The sequence below is a fragment of the Lissotriton helveticus genome, chromosome 6, assembly GCF_964261635.1.
Source record: "Lissotriton helveticus chromosome 6, aLisHel1.1, whole genome shotgun sequence".
NCBI classification, from domain to species: domain Eukaryota; kingdom Metazoa; phylum Chordata; class Amphibia; order Caudata; family Salamandridae; genus Lissotriton; species Lissotriton helveticus.
The window spans coordinates 1,373,848,079-1,373,873,641 of NC_136067.1; the positions used below are offsets into that span (position 1 = coordinate 1,373,848,079).

General features: G+C 44.6%; 1 protein-coding gene across 1 annotated transcript in view; it reads right to left on the bottom strand.

Annotated features, from left to right (window-relative positions):
• Nucleotides 1–2,450: 2,450 nt before the first annotated feature.
• The window catches only part of RSPH3 (radial spoke head 3), a 124,622-nt gene continuing 101,509 nt past the window's right edge, over nucleotides 2,451–25,563 (bottom strand). The window contains exons 8-9 of the mRNA XM_078646992.1: nucleotides 11,476–11,903; nucleotides 2,451–2,571 (exon numbers count right to left, since the gene is read on the bottom strand). Of these exons, the coding sequence (XP_078503118.1) occupies nucleotides 11,509–11,903 (395 nt within the window). The 3' untranslated portion in view covers nucleotides 2,451–2,571; nucleotides 11,476–11,508. The remainder of the gene's footprint in view (nucleotides 2,572–11,475; nucleotides 11,904–25,563) is intronic.

Below are 25,563 nucleotides of genomic sequence, written 5' to 3' on the forward strand. Positions count from 1 at the left end.
ATAGAGGGGGGGGAGGTTGTAGTTGACAGAGGATGAGGTAAAAAGAATTTTTTTTTAAAGAAAACCACTTACTTTTAAAATTTTTATTTTAACAGAGTTTTATACAGAGTGAACGTTACCCGAAGGTTTTTGGGGATCAGAGCGCTTTACACAAGCACCAGTTGCGTTACATGAGGACACATTCATTTTTGTTAGGCACAGGGAGATTAAGTGATTTGCCCAGAATCACAGCATGTTGCGCGTCCTTGCCGAGACTCGAACCCGGTTCCCCAGATTTGAGGTCGACCGCCCTAGCTGTTAGGCCAACTCCTCTCTGACTCAGTGATGTTGCGAGCGCAAGATAAGTGTTTTTCTTTTTTTTTTAATTTTATTTTACCTCTTCATCGTCTGTCAACACCCCCCAACCCCACCGCTCTTACCTGCAAGGGCCACTCCTGCCAACACCGAGACTCTTTCCCCAGTCTGCACTAGCCCACACAAAAACAACTTTTGTAAATCAGGCCAGACATGCCTTCATGTAGGGGCATCCCAAATCCAAAGTAGCACTCACTCGCAGTTCACAAAGGCGAATAACCACAAATACATCCCCAGACAACAGGCCATTTCACCCTTCTTTCTCGTCTGGTTAATCGAAGTAGGAATATGAAAGGTGCCCATTAATGCTCCCAATCTTAAAATAAAGTAACACACTAACACACACACACTAACACACACACTAACACACACACACACACACTAACACACACACACACACACACACACACACAACACACACACACACACACACACACACAAACACACCCACACACACACACCCACACACACACACCAACACACACACACTAACACACACACACACACACACACACACACCATACCAGGGGTAATAGGTGTCATTTACAACAAGTGGAGTACACTTAAAAGAAGGGTGGTTCTCAGGATAGAAAAGGTTGGCTTTGCAACAGTATTGGACGCATGCATGTTTCACTGTATGTCTATGGTCAGATGAGAGTGAGTTTCACAACGTTGGTGCACCACCACATATCATTATGGGCATTTCCAGATTTCAAAAGGTTAATGTTAGCAAATAGAGGACAGAGAGAGGTCATATAGGCTTGTTTTTATTGTATCTGCCATATTTTAGTCGTTGTAATAATCTGCCATATTTTAGTCGTTGTAATAATGGTCCATTTCTCTGCTACCTTCAATGTTTATAGTGCCATAATTCTGTATCACTGGTTCTGTACATCAGGAAACTATATTTCCGATGTGGTATGCATCATAATAAAGACATTTTATTGTTAGAGATGCCACTGCACGGTCTTGCAAATATTTTTAATTCAGCCCATGTATTTTCTTACAGAATACAAGACTGATTATGACTTTTTATACCGCATCTAGTCACTCAGTGCTTTAAGATTACAAAGCACAGAGAGAATTATGCTGGGCAAAATTTCATGTTTGGTTTGTCAAATAGCTTTTAGCACTTATTTCTACATTTTAACATTGAAAAAATACAATGACACAGCACAATGTGACATTCACCTATGACCTCTTAAGACTCTTTCTACTCTGGGCTAAGTCAGCTTAGTGGACATGATATAGTCATTGCAACACAAATTTGACAACAGTTTCTTAGAGCGCACAGCAAATTTAGGAAAATAGTTCTCAAATAACAAAGTACTTGGTGCTCCAGATAGATATGAGCCTGTTGCCTCAACTCCAAACAGGACCACATAAGTGGTCTGACCAGTTACCAATGATCCACCGAGCACTCAAAACGTCAATTAAAGTCCACAAATCTGTATTCTCCTTCTTCAGTTTTTCTTATTCTTTATTCATATACTTTTCTTCATCCAAAGTAAACCAAAACAGCATTCTTCATCCAAAGTAATTTCAATATAACAGCCAACACGTGTTTCGTCTAGACCGTCTTGGACATTAAGACTTCTTCAGGGCAGTACAAATCCAGTTTACATCCTATTCGTGGGGTTCTGTCCACTGTATCCTATTAGGCGTTATGACTTTTAGTAAGAAGTGGACAGTTCGGTAGCACGGTATCGTTAGCGTCTCGGTATTTGAGTATCCTTATCCTGCGTTCGTTCTTCTGTAGTTTATGCCTTGTCACAGATCTCGTAAATATTAGTAGTTCTGGTCCATAGTTCGTATATCTTGAAATCCCATCGGTAAATCTTCGCGTGCTTTGGTTTACTTTGGATGAAGAAAAGTATATGAATAAAAAATAAGAAAAACTGAAGAAGGAGAATACAGATTTGTGGACTTTAATTGACGTTTTGAGTGCTCGGTGGATCATTGGTACATGATATAGTCATGACTTAACATATGAATTCCAAAGGCACATCTATACATTTTAGAGATACATTGGAACCCCCAGTGAAAGTGATTTTCGTTGACTTTGTTCTGTGAAGTGTATAAGGCCGTCACACATATGCATTGAAAATAAAAGTCTTTTATTGCATTGCCACTTCTTCAAAGAAATATATACTTTCATATTAAACAGTTTGCTCTTGAACTCTTCTACGGAAGCCCATTTTTCTTCACTTGCTACCCCTGTGAAGACAAAACGAGATCACCATCAATGCCATGTTGTCAACCCACACAGAGTTAATCTCACAAAATTAATTTACTGACGTTTACTTAAGGGATTTGCGTCACTTACCAGGATGCTTCAGAACAAGCAGAGGACAGTACCCCAAAATCAGCCCTAGTGTTCATGAGCTTGCTGAAAGCATGTAGGGCCAGATGTAGGTCACCAAATACCGGTCGGTAACGGCCGATTTCGGACGTTACCGACCGGTATTTGGTTTGTGACATGTAGGGGGCCTAAAATGTACCGAATCGGTAAATCTAGATGTAGGTGGCACTGAAAACAGTGCCACAGGCCCTTAAGAATTAGTTATTTACCATCAAATACTATTTGATGGTAAATAACGAATTCCTGTGTACATGCACATCTGTGCATGTACACCTGTGCCATGTGGCACACATACATACCCCAAGGGCATGTATGTATGTCACATGGCACACAAGCCTGAATCAGGGGTGCAACAGGGTGTCAAAGTGACACCCTGTCCCCCTTGTCAATTCGGTCATTTTACCTAATCGGTATTTACCAATTCGGTAATTGCCATTGGTTCCTATGGGCCTCAAGGCCCATAGGAATCAATGGCAATTACGAATCGGTAAATACCTATTCGGTAATTACCGAATATTACCGATTCGTTCATTTATTCGGTTAAAATACCTACATAGCATTTACCGATTTGTAAATACCGAATCGGTAAAATTCGGTATTTAGGAATCGGTAAATACTAATTACCTACATCGGGCCCGTAATTCCTAATTTTAATCTGACGCAGATGAGAAGGTTATGTATCAAGACACTTCTATTATCCCACTCTCTTTTAGTCCGGTAATACCACACCCGGTAAATACAGAGACTGGTGACTGCGGCATTTACCACGTGCAGTATTACTGCACAATTCCAAGTTCTGTTCCTTGGAATAGGCATAATGTGGTAACACTGTGTGTTTTCGCCTTTCTGCTTTGTGAAAACTCAAATAATAAGGTTGCTCACCACACAAATCCGCTAGATGTTAACCAGTGAAAATCATGTAGGAAACAACCTGTGGGAACAATAATAACCCCAAAACTCAGACTCCCACTTTTGGTGCAAAGTCCTGTTTGAAATTACCATCAACCTAGGAATGAGGGCCAGAGCCTTTACAGAACTCTACTTAATGGGAAAGTGTGGAGATGGTTAGGAAAGCTTCAATCAGAATAATAATAACTGGTACCTTAGTCTCTCACCCAAATCCTGTAGTACATATAGGCAGTAGCACTAAATAGCCCCACAAAGCAAAGATCTGACTACACAGTCAATACAAAAACTATGAGTGTAAATCTCTTTGATAGATGGGGCTGTGTTTTCTACTCAGCATTCAGCTACTTTTCCCCTCCTGGGTTTCGGCTGCACCAGTAGCTTTTTACTCATCATCATGATCAATTAGTATCCATGGGCACACGTCTTCGGTAGCATGCACAAATGTATTGCATTGTGACCACCTCCTTATTTTAGCTACATCTGAAAGCCACCTATCGGAGAACCGCCCAGCAAGTATAGTGCAAGATTTTGGAACTAATGCTTATTATTGGGGAGCGGAGTTGGCCCAATGGCTAGGGCAGTCGACCTCAAATCTGGGGAACCGGGTTTGAGTCTCGGCAAGGACACGCAACATCCTGTGAATATGGGTAGATCACTTAATCTCCTCGTGCCTAAGAAAACGAATGTGTCCTCATGTAATGCAACTGGTGCTCGTGTAAAGCCCTCTGATACCCGATACCTTCGGGTCAATTTTGCGCTATATAAAACTCTGTAAAAAAAATAATAATAATTAGCAGAGCCTCCTACTATGCTAGAGATGGGGTTCACTCAAAGAGGACCGCCTTTTAACATGGTGTGTCCACATGACTAGGTCATGGCATAAAAAGTTATTGGTGGCATTTAATTGATAGTAATGTGGTACATGCCATTTTTATCAGCACATTAAGTTGGGGGATCAAGCCTACAGACCCTCCTTGTACTGTGACATGAATGGGCTCTTCATTCCCCCCAGTTTGTCAGATGTATGTGTATGTAATGTTTTTGTGTCACTAAGTTTTGTGTTGATCCAAGAAGTTAGGTTGAAGATGCCCTTTGGGTAACTTTCTTCTCTGCCAGCATGTCCCTACACTGCTCATACCTCTCATTCCAAATCCACTGTAGCTAGGTTGTTGTGTGTCCGGCCAGATGAATAAACCCATCAACGAAATAGGGAATACCTATTTGTGCTCGCCTACAAAATAGCACTTAGACACTACTAGCCCTAGTGGTCAGCGCTGACAAAGATGGCAAAACCCCAGCAACAGTTTCTGATTAGCCGGAGAGCTCAAGGAGAAATTTACATTCTAAGGCAATATTATGGGGTGACTGCCACCACCACAGGAGCAGAGACACTGAGAACATTTTGAGGTTCTCCTTAAATTGAGACTGAACTGTATACCCAACAAAAGAGGCACTTGAAATCAATTGGTCTCCCTTCAGCACCCCCAAAATCTCAAGTAATGCCCCACTTCCAAGTGGCTGAATAGTCTTGCACCAATGGCCACTGTTGTCTAATGTATGATTAACCTATTTGTTCAACTCAGTACCCAATGGCCCACCTGCGTCTTTGTTCACCAAGAGGACCAAAAACCGCATCAAGATTTGACAAGATCAAAGAGTTGCTGTTGCTGAGCAACATACCTTAAGATCACCAAATGTAGACATCTCACTTCTTGCCACATGTCCCCAATAAAGAAATCATTATTGTACATAAGGAGCATAAGAAAGTGCCCTGAGAGGCCAACAAGACCAGCCACTGTGAAAGTGCGGGTTGCGAGAGGTGTTCTAGCTTTACCCGGGATGGTCTCCCTTTTCTGTGGATGGTCAGCATGAGTGTCACCTCACGTGTTGTTGCTGCCCTGTGAAGGTCTCTCTGCACCTCGGGACAGAGTGCTGTGAAGCTATAGGTGCCCAGCTCAGAGGCAAGTGAAAGGAGGGCCGTAGGCTGACACAGAAATTCACTACTGCCTACTAATTCCATGCAAACAAAGTCCTTAAAAACCAACATACCCCTAAACCAAACATTTTGAAACTCCTGTAGAACAGGAACAGCAGCACGTTTGCATCGCTTAAACATCTGAACATTCAGCTGTGCCCAGTAAAGGTAGTAACTATACATTGAATTGTTGCACCTCAGAGGGAAGGGGAACATCCATGACAACGCGGTCAAAACACCGCGCTGCCATTATCTTTTACAACGCAAGTCGTTACCACGAGCTACGTCGTGACGGTACAAAGCATATTTTCAAATCGAAAAGTCATTTAGAGCACCAGTTATCACTGCCCATCATAAAGTCACATAGAGAATAACTTCAAAACAAGGAAACCACTTACCATAGCTCATAGAGTTAAATCATGAAGCTCAAATTAAAAAAAAAAATAAAACAAAGTGGAAAAAGGCCACTAGTGGTACAAATAAAAATGAGCCTCAAGTGCTCTGGGGTCCTCTCTGGCTTATTGAGACATAAAACTGAGACAGAGCAATGTCAGTGCAGGAGTATTGGTTGCCTTGAAGCGCAGTGTCCCATTCATGATACATGGTAGCAATGTTTTAAAAAGGAGAGCAAATACTTCACTATACTTTTAATGATAGATGAAATCCATTAAAAAAAATATTCTGGATCCTGTCAAACCACAAATATATCCCGGTGGTTACGAATAATTATGAATAGCTAATAACGGAAAAAGCCACATTCAGTATGTTCTTGAAGCAATGCAGAAAATATGATCTTCAGTCCTCCTATGCTGTTCCTGTCCTTATGCAAGAAGAATTCTCTTACCTCTGTAATGGCCAAGATAACAGAATCCATCAACTTTACAATTTGAGTGGAACAAGTGTCGCAAATCAAGCATGAGCTTCAACTGCTTGGGAATCGGGAAACTCAAACAAGTATTCCTTTAGGGATTTGAGTAGACTGCATAAACCTCAAAGCAAAATTAATGGTCTAGCATGAAATGCTGTCAAGCTAAAGCATGAAGCACTCAGGAGTCACTTCTAAGTCCACTGCCAAGGAGGCTACCTCAACCGTAATGTGCTTGGGCTCCATTCCATCAAGCTTCGAGTCAAAGGATGTGGACAGGAAAGAGCAAGCACAACCATACATTTGAGAAACAACTGTCTTTGATAAGCAGCAACTGCGTCACTTGAACAGAGTCTATTCTGTACAATACATACAATGTGAGACCTAAACTCAATCAAAACATGTGACAAGATCAACTGTGTTGATTTCTATATCAGCATCACAATCACCTAGGTAACACGATACACTGCAAAAATCTATAACAGGAGTTCTCAATATTTGGAAATAGAGGAAGGTGTTACTATGCTGTGAAACTCTATAAGTGAGGCAAGAGAAGGTGAGGCCAGGTAAGGTTAACTTGGGTTCTCCTCTAAAGATGGTTATTCTGGTACACATAGCTCATGATTTCCCTACTTCACAAATGGGTGGTAACTGCCTGTGAGCTGGCGGTAGGACAGGAAATGCTCTCTAAAAAGAACACTGTCATTTCTAAACAACTCTGGACCCTCTTTCTGCAAGCATCCTCTACCTAGGCCACCTCTCTCCAATACTTGTACAGCACCAACCTTCAGACAGTTCCTACATGTCTTGGTGAAAGGGTCTAGCACAGCATCTGCTAATAAATGGTTGGCTGGGTGGGTATTGTGAAGGAGGGGGCAGAAAGATCAGGAGTACCAGATTCACCATAAAGATGATTTTTCTTTACTCTGAAATTTCTGCTCTGCCTCTTTTAAAACAGCTTTGGGTTATGATTGCACAGCTTTTATAAAGGGCAGGCAAAACAAGATATGAGTAAACAAAATGCTGAAAATCTCATGGGCAAAAACTGTAACTTTCCTATGTGCTTCATTCAGGCAGTATGTTTGCCTGAGAAGATGCAGATGGGCCCAAAGAGTCCCCTGTAAACGTCTGCAATTGGGTAAGTCTTTCTGGAAGGCCCTCATGCTACCTGTGCTCTAGTGGAATGAGCAGAAAATGACCAGGAAGACACTAAATATAAGAGACCACACAACTGACAATAGTAGCTTTAACTGACTTATTGCAAGGGAAGGAAAGATGACTCCACAAGTTACAAACTGATAATCAGAAACTCTGAAAACAATGACCCTTTCCAGATAAAACTTCAAAGCTTTGTACATATCCAACTATGTAATATCTTCTCAGCAGACGAAGCATGAGGTCATGGCTAAAAAAAGTAAGGACAATTTGAAGGTGTAAAAGGAACTCCATAAGAATAGCGCTTTTCAACCTCATATGAATCAAAAAGTTTAGAGAAGGCCATCTCTCTAGGGAAAGAAAGACACCAAAAGAATATATGATACTGCAAAAGAGGAAGTACTGGAGATGCAAGCCTGCACATACTGTAGAGAAGGCGGAATAATAGGGCCTGAGTGTAGGGGTTGGTGATCAAACAGTAGAGGGTTGTACCCAAGGCTCACATATGGTCACTCACATATAGGACTCCAAAGGACTTAATCTGCCAACATTGTTTTTAGGAACACTTTTCTGTCTGCTAGCCAAGACGTTTTCCATCAACTGAAAAGGAAAGCGAGCCGGTCAAGGCAGTGCTTAAAAATGTCAATGACGCTTCTTGGGGGAGGAGCCAAGCTCGCGAGCGTAATGGTCGCCTTTTAGCTCGGCTCCCGCAGCCCTCCGGCCTGATCGTCTATCCTGTATTGTATCCTGTCCGGAGACGACACATTATCGTAAAATTGGAGACGGGACACCTCACTTGCACTTACCGTTTGGCCCGGAGGTTTTGACGTGCAGCGGTTCCGAAGTTGTGCCCTCCGCCAGACCGGGGCCTCCGTGGAACCTAGACCGGGACCTAGCCTGTGTGATCCGACGACTGTCGGCCCCGGTCGAGAGAGTGAACCAATGGTGAGAGCCGTTGTGCGAATATCCCGGCGATCCTGATCCGGGCCTGCCCTGGTGGCCACGAGGCTGAAGTGGGTGAGGTGCACCGGGGACTGATTCTGTGAGGGGTTTCCCCCCGCCGCTGCTGTGTCCGGAGGCTCCGGACCTCTACGCCCGGACTCTGCTTGTTTGGGGCGCCGGTGCTGGCGTAGGCGGAGACCCGCATTGGGCGGACGTCCTTTCTGCACCAAGGCTGCCATTGCTGGGAGCCCCCCGGAGCTCTGTAAAGTCCTACATTTTGGAATTGTTTTTGAGAGTCGTGGAGGGCGGCGACTGGGCTGACTTCGCGAAATGGCGGCCAATCATCTGGAACTTGTATCTCCTCGTGGCGGCGGGCTTGGGTTGCCTGAATGCACGGGGGTCTGGTCTGGTGAGCGTGAGCTTACCCTCAGAGATATCCTGGAAGCTCTGCGATCCCTGCGCGCGTTCCTGGCCCCCGATGTCCCCGTGAGCCCGCCACGATCTGCCGCCATTTTGAGCAGCCGTTTCTTCTTGCCTCCCTCTTGTTTCAGAGACTCCATTGCCTCGCCCCCCTCGACTGCTGCAAGTGTTGCCGCCGCTGCTCGACGATCATTTGGTGTGCCGTTGAATTTGGGGCTCCCTGCTTTTCGAGGTTCTGACCCCAGGGACTTGGACATTGTGCCGCTGCCCTGTTCGGCTGGGATACCCGGAAATATTGGTGGACTGCCGCCTGCGCCTGCACCGATGGCTTCGCATTTGTTTATTGCAGAGAACCCCTCGCTTTCCCAAACGGCGAAACTAATCCCCTGCTCTTCATCACCCGTGCTGCGCTTGCTGATGCTAATAAACTCTCTACTCTGACTTTTGTTCACTTGCGGACCGATTGACCCCCCTTGTCTACATGGCAGAATTTTTTTTTCGATTGTGTCTTGTATTGAATAGCTCGCTTTACATTGTCATGTGGTGGGTGGAATTTGTGGTTCGGAAGGGATGGGGGTGATATGCGCGACTCATGGGGATTCTTGCTGTACGACTTCGTGGCGCGATTGTTTGTACCCATAGCGCGGTGGGAGGTCCTCTCCTCTGTAAGTTTTATGGCGCTTGAAAGGGTGTCCTCCTGGTCTGTTTTTGCTGCGATTGTTTGGTTGGGCGGAGGGCTGCAGCCGACCGTATTGATTTCTGTTCTCATGCTCCTCCCTTCTGTTTTTTCCCTTTATGTTTATGTTTCTTTTTGTCTCGTTCTTCTCTCTTTCTTTCTTGCTATATTTCGGGTTCTGGTTTAGGGCGACAGGCACGCTGTCTGAAGGGTAGGCCATAGCCTTCTACAGGGGTGCAGGGTGGGATGGGTGAGTCGGGATCTATTTGTTGTTTGTTTTATGGTTCTATGGCCCTTTTGTATCTCTTTATAGTGATGCTGCGTCTGTCCTTGCATCCCGTGGTATGTTCGGGGTGGGGTATGTGACGTCGTCGATCCTCCTCTCCTGGGTTGGATACTTTTCGTCTCGATTGCTGTACCCTCCTCGATTGCTGTACCCTCCTCAATGCTCCTGTTTTCTCCTGTACGCTCGCCACGGGATGCCTGTTTCGGCGTGGTCTTCTTTCTTTCGTTTTTGTGTTTTATTTCCTTTTATCATTTTTCCGCTTTGTCCTCCTCTCCTCCCCCTCCTTTCCCCCTCTCTCCCCCCTTTTCCTGCCCCCCCCCCTTTTCCTAGAGGTCACTATGACGGGTTAGTTTTGATGTACTGTTTGTCCGATCCCACTGTCCTGGCTTGGCTGTGGTTTGGGGGGTGGGCATGTGAAGATGATAATGAACACATGTGTACTGTGTTGCCTCTCCTGTATTGCGGCCCCGAGCCCCCTTAGGGTCGCTGAGGATGGTTTTAGGGCTTCGGACGCCTCTATATTGAAGTGAGCCTATCGTATTCCTTATCCCCATATTATAAAATTAACCTTTTTTTGCTCCTGTTTATTGGCCGTCTGGTTCCTAGGTGTCTTCCTCCCTTTTTTACGATTGTTTTGCTTCTGCTTTTTGCTGACTGAATCTGTACTGTTTGCCTTGGAACCCTTGACCGCTTTACATGTTGATGCCGGCCGATTTGGTTGTAGGCCTAGACTTGTATATCCTTTTGATGCAAATAAAGGTTTAAAAAAAAAAAAAATATGTCAATGACGTGTAGGGCTTGGAAGAAGCCATTGGCAAATTTGAACTGTGTATTGCTAAAATATAAAGTTCAGCACTTGATGTTCTATTGTAGGGCTAAATATTTAGGTTTCTGGTCAGCATGTGGCATACAACCATCAGCCAAATGAAAAACCTTTGAAATTATCTTCCATATAACTGACGAACAGTTGAAACATCTTTCAAAAGTGATTCTCATTTGGCCCACACTGCAGGAAAAGCACAGGCAACAGAGATTAGCAAGTTTTTCCCACTGTGAAGTGTCAGTGGCAAGCTGGAAAATGTGCTGACACTCAAGAAACACCACTGTAAGTGTAGACAATGTAGTTCATTTCATTTCGTATTCAAAGCAAAAGAAAAAACGAAATGTTTGGTAGGAAGAGGTTGTTCATTTGCAAGACAGCAAAGGGGTGAAAACAAAAGTAGAAAATGCGACCACTGTTTCCTTTGTGAGCCGAGGTGAGTTGCTAATATGGAAAACTAAAGGCTTGGGAAAGTGTTATAATTTCAGATCTAACCTGCACCAGCTTCAGCATGAAACTCATAGCAAAGGGAGTGACCTGCCCATTCAATACAGAATGCACAAAATGCCCATGCACAATTATTTTTTATATAATTAAATCTGATATAGCTGAACAAAAATGCTTACAGCAGATTCATCGAAAGAGAATTTATAAATTAATGATGATACTGTGACTGCTGCTTGTTTTTGGGTAGTTTTCCTTTTTCATTACCTCACAATCTGATGTGTGCTCTTCACCTTCCCATCAGTTTGGTCCAAGTGTATCAGGCTGTCTGTCTTCTGCATCTCTCTCAGACTCCTTCTTCTGAGCCTCGGACTCAGGCTCTGTCTGCGGCACATCTTTCTCAAGATCTTCCTGCTGGGAATCTGTCACATGCGTTACTTCATGTGCATCCGTTTCTGGCCCTGTTGGCTGTGCATCTCCCTCAGGCACCATATGTTCTGCATCTCCCTCAGACTCCATATGTTCTGCATCTCCCTCAGACTCCATATGTTCTGTATCTCCCTCAGACTCCATATGTTCTGCATCTCCCTCAGACTCCATATGTTCTGCATCTCCCTCAGACTCCTCATGCATATCACTCTCAGGAGCAGCCGGTGGCTCATCTAATCTTCTCGCAACCACCTCGCGGATCAGTACTGAAATCAGACAAGAGATCCATTATTTCTGGTCATACAGCTAAAAGGCCTGGTAAAAAACTGCACAGCCAGACATAAACCAAGAATATTTTCTGCAAAAATTACAAAAACTAACTGCGGTATTTTACATCCTATAAAAAACATCACTTCTGAAGAAGGAAGTTACTTGCCTGTTATGTCAGTTTAACAGAATGGGATTTTTCATTATCATATGTTATAGCCTACCGACCATTTAAGGCCCGCTCCAGCATTAAAGGCCTGAGCCCTAAGGCAATTAGAACACACCACCCCTAGAGGGCTGAATGTTCAAATTTGTAAAACAAAGGTAATCAGATGTAAACCAAAAATTGGTGACAGCACTCTTTCCTTACTCAACTAGCTTCTTCTTCTTGAAGTGTCTTTTAGTGTTCTTTTCACCCTGGTACATGACATTCTGCCTAATCTAACTACCTATTTACTAAAAAGGATATGTGCTGCTGAGGTACTAAATGGGTTGACAGACTATTATTTAAAAATTAATCGAAAAAGGATATAATCACTGAGTGCAACCAATGAGATCCTCCATATCTTCATGGATTGTGTGGTGATCCACAGTATAGCAGATTATTTCATCTCTTTCTCGACTCTTGTTTTCCTTGTAGAATGCCATTAGAGTCCAAGTAGTCCTGACAGGAGCATCAATGAGGCTAACTTGCTTATAACTACAAGACTAAATCAAATGCTCATTGTAAAAACAACTGCATTGCAGGTAAGAAAGCCTGACAGTCAAACCGTATCTGAATGAAACAGACTGGGGCACCATCACTGTCCTATTGGAACTCCATGTATTTAGGAGGCAGCATACATGTCACTGTCCAGGGCTATATTTGCAAGTCTGATTCACTAGAGCACTGCACCGTCACCCTTATCAACTTTGTAGCACCCTACTGTAAATGATTTTGTATACAGCCCTGAACACCAGCTTTTAGACATATAGATTGGTGTATTTTTTCCCAATATATAGTGGTTTATATAATGAAAATTAATTTGATTTTGAATGATAGATATCAGATGGCTCGGCTTATTTACCATATTCTTCACAAATGGCCCCAAATGAATCACTATTCCTCTTGAGACATGGTCCTATAAATAGGCACCTTCACACTTTTTCCTAGAGGCATATTGGAGTCAAGAGAGGGGTTTATTTTGAGTAATTTATTGCGGTTCCCTATGCTAATTTGCTGTTATAGTGTGCCAAAGGTAAGCGTTGCATCAACAATGTCAGCATCTAATTAAACCTCTTAAAGCATATGTTTTCTGCGGGACAGCCTCATGAAGACCTGCATTAGTCCTAGTGTCAACACTATTCTAGAGGGGTAGTATTTTAAAATCCTGACAATTTCAAAACAAGGCTAGTTTCCTCAAAACTCTTGTGAGCTATCTAGCTATTAATTTCTGGTAAAAGTATTACTGCTATCTTTAAGGACACTGTGTTGAAAATAGCCTTAAATCCACAGTACAACCAAAGAATGACTGTCAAATGCTTCAAACCACATGCCTTGGCAACTCACCAAAGGGCCCAATACCACTGGAGCAAAATGTGGTACTACACAGTAAGAGTAAAATCCGTCTCATTCTTAAAACCTTATCCCTTCAATATTTGTAAGTCAACCCTGACAGCCAAAGACCTTTAGGTACTATTCCATCAAAGTTGAAAAACACTGTAAGAACACTACTTATGAGAAAGTCTCTAGCAAATTATTCTGCTAAAAAAACTATAGGCCCATCTCAAGCTTGCCATCATATTAGACTTGCTTCAAGCTTTCATACTATCCATTATTGGTCAACTTGGTACATAGCCATGTAAGATTTTGAGGGCAACTACTGCATAATTGATACTCATTTAGATTAATTATTATTAGATGTATTTCATATGGTTAACCTAAGAAGTTTAGTGGTTATGGCCTGCATGGGCCAACTTTTGACTCCGCTGATGAAGCGAAGTGCTAAGAAATCCATTGCCCAACACCGTAATCATCGGTAGAGACCAAGGACATTATATTTACCAAGGGCCAGTCTAGTATGCACAGCTCACTATATCTCATTGAAATCACTTCTACACAAGCAGCCATTTGACCCTCGGAGATGATTACATTATCACTTGATAACATCTAAGAATAAACTGAACTGTACAACTGACACAAACCGTTCAAACAATCAATGCAATCTTCTACATGAGCTAAACCAATTTTCCTAACTTCCATCACTTCAGTCAGGAACAAGAAAGTCCCAAGAGGTAGAGAGTAAAACAAAGAATACGGACTCTTAAAAAAAATCTCTACAAAAGCAGTATGGAAGGTTAGATGTGATTTAAAGAAAACCTTACTCCCACTTTCTCTCTAAAGGAGGACAATACTTAGGAGATTCTAGTAGTATTCTATAATCAACAGGCAGACATCCTGGTGGATACAAGATCCAATATTACCATCACACCCTAAGTTATTTATATCAGGACTTTAAATGGAGAAAGATCATAGTAGCAGCCTTCCATCCGAAAATTTTGTCTTAGAATTTTCTGTGCGCTTTCCTGGGAATTATTATTCCTCCTTTACTTGGTTGAGCATTTTAGAATTGTAGTAATTTCTTCAGGAATTATAATATTGCTATAAATGTTCCCCATGTTCACAGATAGTAAAGAAGTCTTTCAGTGACAAGTAACTTCACAAGCCATACATATCCAGGACCTGATATTTACAAACAATGACTTACAGCAATCAGTAGACTAATCACAAAACATTTACTCAGCCGTCTGAGTACATGGACTGAGGACAGCAATAAAGTTCTCTATGAGCAGTCAGGATATCATCTCTCTTCATCCACAACCAATCAATCAATCAATCAAGACATTTATAGAGCGCACTACTCACCCGTAGGGTCTCAAGGCGCTAGGGGGGGGGGGGGTGTCGTTACTGCTCGAACAGCCAGGTCTTGAGCTTCTTCCTGAAGGAGAGGTGGTCTTGGGTCAGGCGCAGGTCGGTCGGGAGGGAGTCCAGGTCTTGGCGGCCAGGTAGGAGAAGGACCTTCCTCCTGTTGTCGCTCTTCGGATGCGGGGGACGGCGGCGAGGGCGTGGCTGGTTGATCTGAGGTGGCGCTTGGGAGCGTAGAAGTTGATTCGGTTGTTGAGGTAGCTCGGGCCTTGATCGTGTAGGGCTTTGTGTGCGTGGGTGAGGAGACGGAAGGTGATTCTTTTGTTGACGGGGAGCCAGTGCAGGTCTCTCAGATGTCCGGAGATGTGGCTGTTTCGTGGGATGTCGAGGATGAGTCTGGCTGAGGCGTTCTGGATCCGCTGGAGTCTCTTCTGGAGCTTGGCGGTGGTTCCGGCGTAGAGGGCGTTGCCGTAGTCCAGTCGGCTGGTGACGAGGGCCTGGGTGACAGTCTTCCTGGTCTCGGTGGGGATCCACAAAAAGATCTTCCGTAGCATGCGCAGGATGTTGAAGCATGACGAGGAGACGGCGTTGACTTGTCTGGTCATGGAGAGGGAGGAGTCCAGGATGAAGCCCAGGTTGCGTGCGTGGTCCGTCGGTTTGGGTGCGGTGCCCAGGGCGGGGGGCCACCAGGAGTCGTCCCAGGCGGAGGGCGAGGAGCCCAGGATGAGGACCTCCGTCTTGTCTGAGTTCAGTTTCAGGCGGCTGGTCGTCATCCACTCGGCTACATCTTTCATCCCTTCGTGCAGGTTGGCTCTGGCGGCGGCGGGGTCGTTGGTCAGGGAGAGGATCAGCTGGGTGTCATCGGCGTAGGAGATTATGTTGAGGTTGTGTTGGCGTGCGATGGCCGCGAGGGGGCTCATGTAGACGTTGAAGAGGGTGGGACTCAGCGAGGATCCTTGAGGGACGCAGCAGATGACTTCGGTGGCCTCTGACTTGTACGGTGGTAGGCGGACTCTCTGTGTTCTTCCGTCGAGGAAGGAGGTGATCCATTCCAGTGCCTTCTCCTGGATTCCGATGTTGCCGAGGCGCTGCACTAGGGTGCGGTGGCAGACAGTGTCGAATGCCGCGGAGAGGTCCAGGAGGATGAGGGCCGCTGTTTCTCCGTTGTCCATCAGGGCTCGGATGTCATCGGTGGCAGCGATGAGGGCGGTCTCGGTGCTGTGGTTGGCTCGGAAGCCAGACTGTGAGGGGTCGAGGGATCCATTCGTCTCGAGGAAGGCGGCCAGCTGTTTGTTGACGGTCTTTTCGATGACTTTGGCCGGGAACGGGAGGAGCGAGATGGGACGGTAATTCTTGAGTTCGGTGGGGTCCGCTGTAGGTTTCTTGAGTAGAGCGCTGAGTTCGGCGTGCTTCCAGCTCTCAGGGAAGGTGGCGGTGTCGAAGGAGGTGTTGATAATGTCCCGTAGGTGGGGTGCGATGACAACGTCGGCCTTGTTGAAGACGTGGTGAGGGCAGGGGTCGGTCGGAGATCCGGAGTGGACGGAGTTCATTGTGCGGACGGTGTCTTCGGTGCTGATCGGAGTCCAGGCGCGGAGGGTGGTGGTGGGTGGCGTTGCTGCGGTTGTGGCGTGCGTCGGTTGGATGCTGAAGCTGTTGTGTATGTCCGCGATCTTGTTGTGGAAGTAGGAGGCGAGGGAGTTGCAGAGGTCTTGCGATGGGGTGATGTCGTTGTTTCCGGCGTTGGGGTTGGAGAGCTCTTTCACGATGTTGAAGAGTTCCTTGCAGTTGTGTGCGTTGTTGTCCAGCCGGTCCTTGTATGCATTTTTCTTGGTGGCGCGGATCAGTTGGTGGTGTTTCCGGTTGGCGAGCTTGAGGGTGGTCATGTTGTCCATTGTTGGTTCCCTTCCACATACTTTCTCGAGGGCTCGGCAGTTCTTCTTGGAGCTCTTGAGTTCGTCGGTGAACCATGGGTCTTTTCTGCTGCCGGGTCTGCTGGGCGGGGTCCTCAGAGGGGCGAGTTCGTCCGCGCAGTTGCTGATCCACTTCGTGAGGTTGTCGGCGGCCTGGCTGGGGTTCGCTGAGCCGGCAGGAGGGTGCTGGCTCAGGGTAGCGGTGAGCTGGTCGGCTGTGATCTTGTTCCAGCTTCTTCGGGCAACCTGTTGCTGGTGGTGGTGGATCGACGTTCTTTTGAAGGTGAAGTGGACACAGCTGTGGTCCGTCCAGTGGAGTCCTGTTGCGTGGCTGAAGGCGATGTCTTTGCTGGGTGAGAAGACGGCGTCGAGTGTGTGTCCGGCGAGGTGGGTGGGGGTGGACACCAGCTGCTTGAGTCCGAGGTTGGCGAGGTTGTCGAGCAGGGTGATGGTGTTTCGGTCGCTGTTGTTCTCCAGGTGGAAGTTGAGGTCCCCCAGGAGGATGTAGTCGGCGGAGGGGAGGGCATGCGGGCTGATGAAGTCGGCGATGTCCTCGCTGAAACGTGTGCGTGGTCCCGGGGGTCGGTAGATCAGGGTGCCTCTGAGGGTGGTCTTCAGGTCGGTGTGGATCTGGAAGTGCAGGTGTTCGGCAGTGGTTAGGGTGTCGTCGGTGTTGGTCGTGATGCGGATGGTGTCCCTGTGGATGATGGCGATGCCTCCTCCCATCTGGTTGGCGGTGCGGTCCCTCCGGGTGATCTTGTAGCCCTCTGGGATGGCGATGGCGATGTCGGGCGCTGAGGAGGCGTTCATCCAGGTCTCCGTGAGGAAGGCGATGTCAGGGGCTGTGGTGTCGAGGAGGTTCCAGAGTTCGATGGCGTGTCTGTGGACGGAGCGGGTGTTGAGCAGGATGCACTTGAGGTGGTTGCTGCTGGTGTTCGGCTTGGCGGGTGCTGGTGCAGGGTAGGTCCGGATGCAGGTGAACTTGCAGGCGTGGCAGCTGAAGGGTCCGTGGGTGTGCTTCGGGGTGGCTCGGTGACATCCCGGGATGCCGCCGGTGTTGAGTGCGATGAGTTCGGCGGCGTTGTAGGTTCGTCGGGTCGGCCTCCGTCGGTGGGGGCCAGGGGTCCTGGCACTGGGCGCGGTCCAGGCGCGGACGGGCGCAGACGGGCTTACCTTTGGCGCGCCTTCGGCGCACAATCGGCGCGCCCGCTGCGCGTCAACGCTGCGCGTTCGCACGGTCGCCATATATGGCGAAGTGCGCGGGGGGGCGGAGCAGCTGGGAGGCGGGAGCGGGGAGGGTACAGAAGGAAAAAAGGGGCACTTATTTAGTACAACAATTAATAACAGGCAAGTAGGTTAATAACAAAAATAGTAAATAGCGAAGTATGTGAATAAAAAAACATACTTCTATATTTCATGTATTCACTGACCTGAAAAGCGTTTTTGACAATATCGATAGAGGAATCTTAATCACATGAAAATATCTTGTTTCTTTTCATATATAAGAGACAGAGATATTTGTACAAATCATAACAAGCGTAACATATTGTTAGCGAATAGTGGTTCGTAATGGTTTAAAGCAGTTTTAGACCTTTTGATGTAGTCTTGTATCTAAGTAGGCTTACTGGTTATTCCATTATTGGTGACCAGAATCTTTGGGCACATGTCCTATCTTATGGGCACATTATAATGAAGGTAGGATGAGCGTCCGACTGCCATCGCCGTGGGCAGGTGACCAGCCAACAATGTGTTGGTGGTCCCGCCCACTATTACGATATGAGCGTAAAATGCCTTTTTCTACTGCTGCTTCTGCTGTGGCCCAGAAAAGGTCAGCAGCACAAGCCGCAGTAAAAAAGGGCACTTTACAAATATCCAGGCACCATGTGTTGCCTGGAACATGGTGCATGGATGTGTATGGGGGCACCACATGTGCCCCCCTGGTTACTTACCGGTGGCCAACAGGAGACGGGGGCCCTGTTTGGGGTCTCCAAAGTCCATTTCCATCTGACTTTTCGTTTTTGTTTCACCAACTCTCATAGTCATTTGTCTTTATATAGGACGTCTCCTTCTGCATATATTAACTTACAATTTTAGCGCCAGCACACCTTTTAGTAACCACGCACTTTATAAATAAAAATAAAAATCTTATCACCCTATGTACATTGCCCTGGTTTGTTCCTTCTCCCCTCCCACAGTGCAAGTATATTTTCTTACTTAGTGTACGCTGAAAAAAGTTCCTTTATTTGATTTGACAAAGATAGTGTTAGAAAGAAAATGGATAGTTTCAAAATGCATGAATCCAGTTTCATTACATATTAACATTACAAAATTACAATTTGGGTGTGGTAAAAATATCAATCACTCGGCATAAAAACATGGATTATGTTTAATCACTTACTGGAAACAGTATAGGAAAGCAAAACACTGAGGGCCTGGATAAATAATAAGATAAATAATAAGAGACATTGATCTCACTCATTTTCTTACGTGGTATTTAATGTTTTCCATTTAGGCTAATCAACCATTACAATATGGTTGCGCAGAAATTCTGGAACAGTGTCTTATGTGTATGCAGAGTAGGCCCATTTAGGCAGTTCAATTGGAATTATCACTCAATGGAGTTGGAATATAAGCTGCTGATCAGATAATGAAAACTTGGTAGAATTTAAGATCTACACTGGATAGTTCAATATGCAAGTCAATCTATCATGAGGTAGACATACCTCATGCCCACCGCATAATGATAGCTTTCGGAGAGGGGGGAGGGAAAGGAGGGGAAGAGATCAGGCTTGTCCACGCTGTGCTCTGGTTGACGCTGACTTGACCCACATGACCTGGACCTGCTTGAAGGTCCAAGAGTACTGAATGTGGTTTGCCATGATTAATAAAGTTGTGTCCCTGGGATTGGGGTGCATACCGGCAGCTTGCCTGTGGGGCCTTTCTCCTAGACCTAAGGCCAAACGACTGCGGCACCGATTTGGCCTACTTTTGGCTAAGCGGCGAATAGCCCCATGGTGGAAAAAGCCGCAAGCCCCGTTGGTGACTAAATGGGAGAAGGACGTAACTATCTGGGCAAGAGCGGAGGAACAAGCCTTGATTAAGGAAGACAAGGTAACTAAACGGCGTAAACCGCCAGCAGAGCCTTGGACGGATATAGTTAGGGCTTGGGAAGCCAGGAATGCGCCGCCCTCACCCACCGAGTCAGAATTGAGTGACCCGGATACCTGAAATTAGATGTTTATCTACCCGGCCACGAGAGTTGAGCTTCACATTTTTAGGGGCAATGCACTGACCCGACCCACTAGGATACAAGGGGGCTACCCGAGCAGCAACAATGTAGAGAGAGGGGGGAGCTGCCCTATATCTGCTCTGACCTGCCCATGGTTTAACATACGTATTGGTACTGGACCTTAGTTCACACATTGCCTGCTGAATACGTCCCCTGGTAGATGGTTCTTAAGTTTAGTGTTCTTTATTATAAATAAGATAGTTCACGACTTGGGGACTATTTGTCCCACTATTTATAGTACAATCATTTTAGGCATCCATTATCAGTTATATTGCAATGGTATACAATGTGAGTCTGAGATGCATCAGAACATATAGCATTTATTTCACAGTGACGAAAGGGAGCTTACACTGTATGGCTTGTCACCCAGAGGAGCTGGCTACCTCCTTCATGACACCCACTTGGTTTCATTTACAATGTGAAAGTTTCAACAAGTTCTGATCTCCCTCTTTTTCTTTTGTCCTCTCCATTTGTATCTGTGTGTATCGTAGAAGTTGCCTTCATTGGCTATTGCCATCTGCAAAATGTACTTCTGGGTCCATATCTGTATTTACCCACAAGGGGTTAAACATACTGTTAATTGCAACTCTAACAATTATTCATAGGAGAGGGACGAGCTATTTAGAGTTTTGTTCAGAACAGCAATGCTCAGTGCAGGGAAAAGTAATGATTGTAGACTGTTGATTGGAATTCTTACTAAATGCTAATAAAAATGATTTTTTCAAAAAACCTATTATGGGGTAGCAAAAGACACTTTAGTAATGAAACCCATAAGAAGAGCTTTGAGAAAAAAGGAGAATGTACAAGAATATTATTAGAGTAATATTTGTGGCTGATAAAGACAATAAAATAGTAATGCACCATTTTTTGAAATGCATGTTTAATCCCAAATTTAGACACTATTTATTACTTTTAAGATGGGCAGTTTCTCTTTGAAGTATAAAACTTCAAGATCTTTTATTGCACACTTTATGTGGACTAAGTATTCAGAACACTATGCAAGTTTTATTCATGTGTCCTGTGTTTAAATCAAACCGAAGGAAATGTATAAAATGATATTAAAAAAATATAAAATATTTAACGTGAAATACGTGATGAAAGTTTCATAACATTTGACTTCTGTGAATATTTGTCTTAATTTAACTTTTTAGATTAATTTCTGAAGCTTTATTTTTTTATTTTTTTGAAGGATCACTTTTCTGTGAGAAGGTGAAGCAATAACAATAAGTATTAATTGTTCAATCAGGCCATAAAATGTATGTTAAGACACTGTAGAAGGCTAAGAAGTAATGTTGACTTCTAAAACGACTTGCTAGTCATGCAAAACCAATCATTTTGAACTTTGGCCGGTTTGAGAAGATGATAATATTTGTACATTGTTATGGGATTCTGTTTGAGTGATTTTTGCCTATGTTTCTCTTTTATGTTAAGATGATTTTGACAAACAAGGGATCCCGGTGGGTGGAGGAGGCAGTCTAAAAGTATTAATGCAGGAATACAGCCTCTCTTGGTAGAGAGTAAAGACATGGAAATCTAGAACAAAAGGTACAAAATTCCTTATTACGTAGAACCGTTCATCTCGGTGACCCTGAAAAGAAACACCACCTAGGAATCTGATGATGTATTATGTCGTGTTTCAGATGATTTATTAAAGAGTACCAGTGGGAAAGAAATATGTAATTTGAAATGTCAGTAGAAGCAAAGGTCATATGTCATTTGAAAGCTTCCATTCTCTTAGAGCTGTGATCCTACCTAATGAGGCAGGCATGGGGAGCCTCACTGAATTTTGTGCTATTCTGGGGCAGACGGTTTAGGGCGCGCCACTCAGAGAGTGTGTGAGTGTGGGCTTTTCGGTGAAGAATGATTCTTTGGAGGATGAATTTGACCCGATGCCAGACGTGGTGTCTCGCATCCCAACAGGGACCAGTTAGAGCCATCCAGTAGTCTAGTCTCAGAGCTGAAACACTGTAGTGGAAAAGTCCACCATCACCAAGCCCCTTTCTTGCCCACTACCAGTTCCACAAATTAGCTTCAGCACCAGTGTGCCTGTTCTTAGGTCTCATTGTGATTGGAAAAAGGGAAATGGCAGCCTGTCGCTAATGAATAGGGATTTATCAAGACTTTAGTCACCCAAATATCTGCTTGCACGATCAGAAGAAATGCAAAGTCAAGCTCCTGCAGGCCCCCTTTGGTAGATTCTGACTCTAATGCTTACACACAGCATTGGTTATATCCAATGTGGTGAGACAAAGGGTGATATCCTGAAAACAGATGACAAAAGAATGTCATGTAATGTTTGCCAATAAAAGGGTATTCTGTGTTCAAAAAAAGTGCATCTCCGTAGTACTGCCTAGAATGCCTACATCAAGGCCTTAGGAAGGATGGAGAATTAAGTGGCCCATAGGTTTCAACTGGAATGGCATGCTGGCAATACAAATACTTTAAAGTGAGTCTGGAATAATACTAATAGACCCTCAATTAATTCCTGTTTTTTAGGAAAGGCTGATGCACAATAATCTGGTGGAGCAAATTCAGTACCACTGCAAGAGTGATAATATAGTCACGTGATGATGATGATGAATCATGCAGCAGGTTACATAGAGGTTATTATCTAAATCCAGTAATTTCCAGAGAATGGCACATGCCCTTGGTGCAAATCTGTACCTCCAGTGGGCTCTGAATCAGACGTTTTCTGCACTGGGCAAGTCTAACGCCTAAGGGAGCACTGGGGGCCATGGGAGAAGGAGAGGCGTTGGCTGGCATCCAGTTCTGAAACCCCACTCAGCCATTTATGTCAAAGCTCAGGAACCATTTTGAGAGTCCAAGGACCTAGGGATTTTATATCATGCTGCCGTAGGCTGAAGCATAACATGCGATTTTGTACAGGCCGGAACTATGCAAAGGGGGGAGCACTCCTAATAATGGTCCTGCTGCCGCAAGGCAACAATTATTTCAGAAACAAAAGCCAAGCAGTCGGATCGGTCACAAATGCTCCTTTATTTGAGGGAGAAATCCCCCAAACACCCTCACCTGACTCCACCCACCATGTGGTGGTGAAGGCTACATCTCCTGCCACTCCTCTCCACAAAAATATGTGTTCTAATTTTCTTGGGAATGGAGTACAGATTTCCACATAATACCTAGCAGTTTGCAAGGTAATCAGGAAGTTCTGCAAAGTAATTAATGATGCGGACAGGCACGACAGGTCCATTAACCACATTTTTCAATATGTTATTACATTGAAGCTCTACTAAAACCTGGTTAGCAGGGTGCTTTCAGCATAGAGCTCGGACAGGTTCACTGAAGAGCAGGAAGGTAGATCTCCTTCCTGACCTGCCACCATTACCCAAAGACAGCACTGTGGACAGTGCAGTTCTTCCCATAAATCAATGTAGATAGAGGGAGAAACCTGGAAGGGAGTGCCATATGACTACTAGGGGACTCTCCTCTTCTGCTCTTGTGTGCGCTGGATCGCTCGTGTACTCTCAAACGATCTCAGGAAGGAAATTTAGGAAAAGCAGGCGTTACAGAGTTATTAAACCAGCTGAGAGCCCCTAATCATTTTCATATCATCATTTTTCTATAGCAGTGGCTCTTAACCTTTTAATTATTACGGGAACTCCCACTGAGTCATTTCTGGAAGCTGTGGACCCTGGCCTAACCAGTTGAGACGATTTGAACCACAAAATAACACACACCAAAAATACAGAAACAAGCATTCATCAAACAAATAAACAAACAATTAAATATTTTATTCATTTCACAAATATTTTTTACAAATAAAAATTTTAATTTTAAAAGGAAGGTTGAAGCATTTCTAAATTCAATTGCGTCCTCTCATCGTCCATACTACATTCTGAAACAATCTGAGGATCCTAACTTAATTTTTACCCTCCAATTTCAAATTCCGTCAGATTTACAGAAGATTTTAAAATGTTGAATTCTACATTTTGCTTCCTTATTTAAGTACACTTTATTAATCTGTTAATATTATTTAATTTTCTAAGAAGTTGCCGACTAACTAAGTAGGATTTGCTGACCCCCCCCCCCCCCCCCCCAGGCCCCCACCCCAGGGGTCCCAAGATCACAGGTTAAGAACCACTGTTCTAAAGCAAGGTTTAACAACATTTGGTGTGAAATTATAATGCTTAAATTTACTTAGCAATATTTAGGCTTATTCTGTGGCGAGGACGAATGAGCTGCTACCTCATTTAGTGTGCTTGATGATTTGTTACACATTATCTCACTAGAGATACTAGCAGCTTGGCCAGATTTCACCTGACCAAAAGCAGTGGAATGCATTTCCCATTGAGACTTTCATAAGTTGAGGCTGATGGATGCTGTAGTAGCAGGGGTTCTGGAACCCCTCAAACAAAGATTCCCATTTTATAGCACCATCTTGTACAGTCATTAGCACAATCTTAGCTTATCATCAGGTGTGCTGACTGCGTTAATTTATTTAGCCAGAGACTGAAAACCAGACAAATAAGACATCATTTTCTCTCCACCAGGCCCTTAAAGCCCAAATACCAAACAATCCTGCACAGGACAAACATACACAAATGCAGCTTTCAGCCAAAAGATTTTTAAAGTGAGTGTGAAGAGGACATGGGGAGTCTGAATGGTTTCACTGTCTTCCTCTGAAGAAAATTCCAGCTGGTGATGAGGAAAGGCACTGCCGTGGAATGGGAATGACTCCCAACAACCCAAAAAACCATTTCAAGCTCATAGCTGAATGAGATGTGATATGAAGGCAGTCCTCCAACTCTAAATAAACTTGCTAATCCAAATTGTCATTTCATGGTACTATATTGTGCAATGGTATATTTCCTCACACGCCACAGGAACTAGAACAAGAACAAATGGAGAGCATGTATACTGAAGTGGGCAAGTCAGTTATTTTAACTGCCCGCGATCTAGGCAACCTCTAAGTCATACATGTCGTTAGGGTGCAGTTACAAAAAAGAAAATAGTGGAACTGGATGGCAGGAATGCTGAGGGTCTGAGCCTTTTAGGCCAGGTGCTGTGATGAAAAAGATAACTGTGGTGTCAAGGGAGTTTAGGTCAGGGAGTTTGCCTTAAACAGTAATGTTCCAAGTTACTCATGTTCAGTACCCGTCTACGACCTGAAAGAGTTTAGAAATATAATTATCCTCTGTCTATAGAAATCTACTTGAGATATATCTTATGATGTGTAACAACAATGGAGGAGTACCCCCTCAGTAAAGAAGGCAGAGCAGTTACTCTGTTTCTAGAGCTTGAAGCCCAGGTCAGCACATTGTCCCCCAACCCGTTATCGGACAGTACATGTCCTTATAGAAGACCCCTCACTCACCAACCTAGTTGGTGACATGCTTCATCATCGGGGTCCCACCCCATAGGCCGAGAGCCCACAGGGTGTGCTGCGACACCTGACTACAGTGGAGCTGGTTCATTTTTTTTTTATATGTGCATAAGAATTAAAATGACAAGTGTGTTAAAAAGGGCCAGAACTACTCACTTCAAGTATTTATTCTTGAGTGCTTGAACCCCTGTAAAAACAGTGTGGCACCCGT